General features: G+C 40.0%; 1 protein-coding gene across 1 annotated transcript; it reads right to left on the bottom strand.

Annotated features, from left to right (window-relative positions):
• Window positions 1–2,333: 2,333 nt before the first annotated feature.
• Window positions 2,334–3,651, bottom strand: mc2r (melanocortin 2 receptor; the record flags this gene model as incomplete). The annotated part of the gene is made up of 2 exons (XM_084052315.1): window positions 2,334–2,886; window positions 3,284–3,651. 2 exons carry the CDS (start codon window positions 3,649–3,651, stop codon window positions 2,334–2,336), a joined length of 921 nt encoding a protein of 306 aa, XP_083908441.1.
• Between the last annotated feature and the right edge of the window lie 2,557 nt (window positions 3,652–6,208).

Here is a 6,208-nt window from a genome sequence, read left to right as displayed (position 1 = left end):
TATTCATTAATCTAAGACAAACAGAGAATACACAATTAGACACATAAACGTGCAGAATGGAAGTCCACTCTACAAATAACTGTAAACCCAATCATACTATGTACAGTATATGGCAGAATATGTATAACCTGTCCAATAATGTAGTGAATTATATGTGAAGGCATGTATAAATATAATTGTAAAACTTTCTGTGAGCTTCAGCTGGAAAGACTTGTGTCAAAGAATTATGTAAATAAAAACAAAAAGTTAAAGGGTTGCCTGATACATGGTGAATATAGTACATTTCATTCCATATTTATTTTGGTCTATATCAACAGATCTCCAACCTTGTTGAGAGTGATGAGGGAGAAAATTAATACAGGGATATCTACTATCTATCTACTATGATATCCATAATATATTCACTTCAACACAATAATGTACAGTATAAAATTATATATTAATGCCTACTTCATTACCATCATTGCATACGTTTAGATCCCATTCAAATTCAAATTCAATCAAGACCTCTTGATTATCGTTAATGCTACCTCACAATCATAACATTTCAACAATGGTGCCCCCTTGGCTAGTCAGGTAAAACAGACCGCTGTCTGCTTAGCTCTGCCAAGTTCAGTCCTTTGCCTTTCAGTTCAAGTTTGCATCAAAGTTCTTTTGGGTTGCGGTGAAATTTTCGCTAGCTAAAATATACATTCGTAATTTAGTAAAATAAATTACAACTGGTTATAATTCAATTCTAATTAGATATCAGAAATTATATTTTGAATGTTAGTTGATTAAATTAAAATAAAAGTGTAATAACTACTGAAAATTACACCGTTTCCCCTTTCAATTCAACAGGAGATATGATTTAAACTTGTTAAATGTTGACATTATCATTCATACAAAAACTATTAACTTTAATTGATATAACAAATTGATATAAAAATAACATTTTTTATGTCAGGAATTAACAGTAAATCTTTTTAAAACAATGTGCATCATTGGAAATTTTATCATTTGGGTAAGTGAAGCATCTTTGTGCATTTAATGTTTTAGAGAAATATTGAATAAAAGTTGAAATAATATTGACTTAATTATCAAAATAAATAATATTTTAAAATTGTATGAAGTTGAAATAATTACTTGTTCTTGACAATGCTGTGGGGGTCAGGTCAGTCTATGGTAGCCTGGTAAACCCTCCCGGTCGTGGAATTCAATTTCATTGTCATCTGCTGAATGAAAATGAAATTGAATTCCACGACCGGAAGGGTTTACCAGGATAAGTCTGTGGTATACGAATATGATATTGTGCCCTGTGACACCATGAATTATTATCTAAGGTGTAAATGGCAAACGTATCTTGACAATTGCATAGTGTTGATGGACATATGCAATCCTTCTCATTTCAAAATGGATTTGAAGAGATGACATGAGGGGCTATGGATTGATATGAATATAAATTGAATCTAGGTGGGATTACAGAGAAAGGTCGGTTGGATTTGGTTGATTTGGTCTTGGCCAGAAAGAAGAGCACTTGTACTCTCTCTCTCTCTCGCTCTCTCTCTCTCTCTCTCTCTCTCTCTCTCTCTCTCTCTCTCTCTCTCTCTCTCTCTCTCTCTCTGTTTCTCTCTCTCTCTCTCTCTCTCTCTCTCTCTCTCTCTCTCTCTCTCTCTCTCTCTCTCTCTCTCTCACACACACACACACACACACACACACACACACACACACACACACACACACACACACACACACACACACACACACACACACACACACACACACACACACACACACACACACACACACACACACACACAGAGGGGAAGGGCATGGCAGGGGAAGAATCTCAATCCAAACAACGCAGGCATGCCAACAGGAAAGGGAGCGCCTGAGTGAGGCAGTAGCTGAGCAAGTAGCTGTTGTGCTGTTGACTCAGCGCCATCGGGTTTCATGCAGATAGGATGGGAATCAATTATAAACTATTTTGCGGTTAGATGAATATATTTTTGGTCCAGAAACTTTGACATCCATACAGAAAGATAATGTCAAATAAGGTCAAAATGAAAAGCAGATGTGATTGGATGTCTCCAGCAATGTGATTAGATGACTCCAAACACGCCGACACTTGACTCATTCATTATTCATAAAGCCTAATTTATACTCCGTCACGCGATGGTGTCACGCACCGAGAACAGCTGAGAATAGCAGACCTTCAAGCTCACAACGCGCCGCATCCAAGATGCGTTGTGAGCTTGTAGGTCGGCTAATTCCCGCGACACCATTGTCGTGCGACAAAGTATCGACTGGGTTTTACTCGTCCCCTGCCATTGTAGAAAAAACAATATCAGATGCTAACAGCTCCGCCTCCAGTCATAACAAAGGAGCAACTTCCTGAAGGTATGTCTTAGTTCAGCGCTGCGGAAGGCGTAGATGGCCGGGTCAATGAGGGCGTGGCTCATCATCAGCAACAGGTGCAGTTGAAACAGAGAGCGGTAACACTCGCAATACGGGTTCTCAGGACACACCATCATAATGATGAGGTGGCCAAAGAACGGGGCCCAGCATATCACAAACACTCCAAATAAAATGGTGAGGGTCATGACCCCTCTCATGCTGCTACCCCACAGCTGACGTCGCCGATGTGTGCCGCTGCCTCCGAGCGCGGCGATCTTCCGTGCATGGAGGCGCGCCAACATGAACATGTAGATGTAGAAGAAGCCAATGAGCACCAAGGAGATGAGGAAGAGGACCACGAAGAAGATCATAATGACAAGGTTGTCAAAGTACCATATCATGAGGATGGCCAATACCCCACACGTTGTCCATATGATGCCCAAGATGGCTCCAGCACGCCGCATGGTCATAATATTGTGGTAGCGCAGTGCATGGAAGATGGTGATGTACCTGGAATAAGCATATTTAAACTTTAAAATAAAGTGTGATTGATCACAATTATCACTATCATTATGCGATTTATAGGATGGTTATCTGTTGGGCAACTTGGTGGCACTGCTTGATTTATACATTGTTGCACGGTGAGCCGGGAGCTTGATTTATACTTATACTAGATCTGCTGTGTGTGACACCTGCAACTAAGTATAAATCAGGCTTAAAGTACTCAAAGTAACCTTTTGTTTGTTTTTGGTCTTCAGGCAGAGGCTCTGAGCCACTCTGCTACATATAGCTAAGTGTTCCATGTCCATTACTGTCTGCAAGACTCTGCAAGAGTCAAAGACAGATGAGTTCAAAGAAATAATCTAATTCTGCTTAAAAGACAATAGCTTAAAGGGTTGTTACATACCGGTCAATGGCAATTGTCAAGAAGCTGAAAATAGATCCTATGAATGACATTAAAAGCAGTGAGTCCATCACATCATCCATTTGCAGCTCTGATGGCCCCTGTTTTCTCATGAGTTCCACTTCGGCTAACACCAGCATGAGGTTTTCCCAGGTTTTGACAAGGCTGGCGATAGTGTTGAAGGCTGCCAGGCTGCAGATGAAGCAGTACATGGGGGAGTGGAGGTTCCTGTTGCAGATCACCGCCACCACAACCAGAAGGTTCTCCACTACACTTGCTACTCCGATGGTGAAGAAGAGATAGAAGGGAACCTGCACCTCCGGGCAGTCTGACTGGTTTGCAGTCACAGGGGTTGTTGACAGTGTGTTCATTGTTAGACAAGGAGGAGTTCCACACATGTGGCTATTGAAAGGGAAAGGACACACTGCTATTGTTTTATTTATGTATTATTATTATTATTATGAACTAGTCATCAATAGGTTCCCAAAATGTTGATGATTGCAAAGTGTCTCTCAGAAAATCTGTTTGGCCTGCATGACTTTCAACCACATACTCAGCGTTGTATTAGTAAAAAATGGTCTCAATCTGCTAAGATTTATTCATCTCCATTTTTGACTTTGTCCATTTTAATTATCTTAAAATCTTCACGTAACTCCTATTTATGGAAGAAGACTTGTTTCTGGACAACAGTACTTGCTAGTCTGTAGAAACACTGTTATATGTTACTTAATTCAAAGGCTTTGCTAGTAATTATGGATTATTAACTAGCAATCTGCAGTTCCTTCTTGCTGAGACAAATATTTCCTTTTCCATCGTGCTCTGCTTTGAGACAGTAGATGCTGGCTGTGGTAGCACGTACTTGGGATTTTTGACCATGGATATGTGCTTCGCTTCTCATTCGATTATTAGAATGACAAAAGCAATGGGTTCGAAGTTTAAGCCATTTTTCATTCCTTCTTCTCATTTGATGTTTCACAGGAGAAATGGGCCCTTAGAATTGTTCATTTTTCACCAGGGTACATACTGTAGGTGCTATCCAGAAGCTCTTTCTGGGCACAAGTTGAACTGCAAACTTTCTGTCCCTTTTGCCTCCTCTGTTTTTGCACAGATTGCTCTGAATGGATTCACCTGTGGAATGATATCAAACAGACACTGAGTCACACAGAGTCAGCTTATTTATTTCCCCCATCCTCTTCTTCGTCAAATTGTTGTTAGTTTTTCTGTTTATATTTGTCTGTTTATGGGAAACGGCTGCACGAAATGACAACTGATGGTAGCTGGGTTAAAGGAGTAGTTCACCCCATTTTTTTTCTTTTCTAGCAATTACACACCCAATGAAGCCTTGAATTCATGGAGATTTGTTTTGTTTTTGTCACATTCCTAAACCAATAATTTAGTAGGGGACTCCGGTACTCCGGTGTGGTCTATAGCCAGACATAAAAGACATGGGGGAAATTGAGTCCGCCGGTCATCAAATCAGTGGTTCATGTAGGAGACACAAAGGAGTCACTCTTTATGTCTCCTACCGGAACCGTTGCCGGTCATCAAAGTATTGGCTTAGGAATGCGACAAAAACGAAAAGATATCCCTGAATTCAAGTCTTCATGGGGTGACTAATCGATAGGAAAAAAGTCATTTTGGGGGTGAACTATCCCTTTAATATCTGTCTAAACAACTTGCTATTCCTAAAACATACATTTGGAACTATAGGATACCAGTATTACTGAATAAACACTCTATAGCAATGATTACCACCAGAATTTAAAAATAAAATCACTTACAGCACCTTTAAAAGACATTCAAATTACTTAATGACTTGTCAGAGTGACAGGAACTGTGTGGTATGATTCCAACAGTTGGTCAGAAGTCCTGCTAAATTATTCTAACAATTAACAACATGATTTGAATTTAATGAATAAGTCAAAGATTAAAAAAAGGCTTATACTGTATTGGTTATTTTGGGTTTGCATGTCAACACTTCTTTAAGGATCTTTTTAATAGTTTGATCAAATTAGATGTAGATATAATTTGAGAAACATTATTCCACAAGTTGATAGGAGTCTGACAGGAAAGATCAACTGGTTTCCCCTGCTTTAGCTACACTAAGCTTACTGCTCCCCTATATTTCATCCAGATGTGTGCCTTCTTCCCCTTTATGCATTTTCAGAGGATTACTATTCACAGCAACAGGGGGCTGATCAGATAGAATCTGTTTTCCCCCGAGGACGTGCATAACATATTGGTCGCTGTTCGCTGTTCGTTGCTTGCATGTTGAATCAGCTTTACTTTCTTTGGCTCAGACTAATTGGATCCCTGCAAGTTATTCGTTGAACGACATGGCAATACATGTAAAGGCTATATGCGGCTGTGTTAACTGTGTGGCACCCAACATAGTAGTGCTTCCCATTTCTACATTTACATCTAGTTTCCTGCTGGCACTGTTAAGATCCGTCATGCATGCAAGAGTAGTGATGATGACAAACGATGCAGACTCCCTTCAAACATAACCACCGTCCCTAAGTGGAGGGTGACAAGGAGACACACTCAAAGCCATCTGAATCATCCTGTGAAGTATCTCTAAAAATAGAGGTACTGTATATGGAGGGCAATCTGGGAACCCATTCGGTAAAAGAAAAGGGGGGGAAATGTTTCTAAGGCAGTAGTGCTGAACTGTCTTGAGAGATTATATGGAGGGTAATGGATGGCTTTCCAGCTTTTAAACCTTATCAATACTATCGACCTCTGTTCTAGGTCCATTCATTTTAACCCTGGATCCTCAACTTTTTTAACACTTGTCCTAGAAGAAAAGGTCCTTTTGCACACCTACGGAGACGGAATCCATGGTAATGGATTGGCGTGGTGCTTTGATTGGCCCTCGCCTCTCTGAGAGTTGTCATATATACTGGCTGTTTGCTTCTTTATGCCTGA

Source organism: Gymnoscopelus microlampas (assembly GCF_963454915.1).
Source record: "Gymnoscopelus microlampas genome assembly, chromosome: 3".
NCBI classification, from domain to species: Eukaryota; Metazoa; Chordata; class Actinopteri; order Myctophiformes; family Myctophidae; genus Gymnoscopelus; species Gymnoscopelus microlampas.
This window is presented reverse-complemented; position numbering and strand designations above follow the sequence as displayed.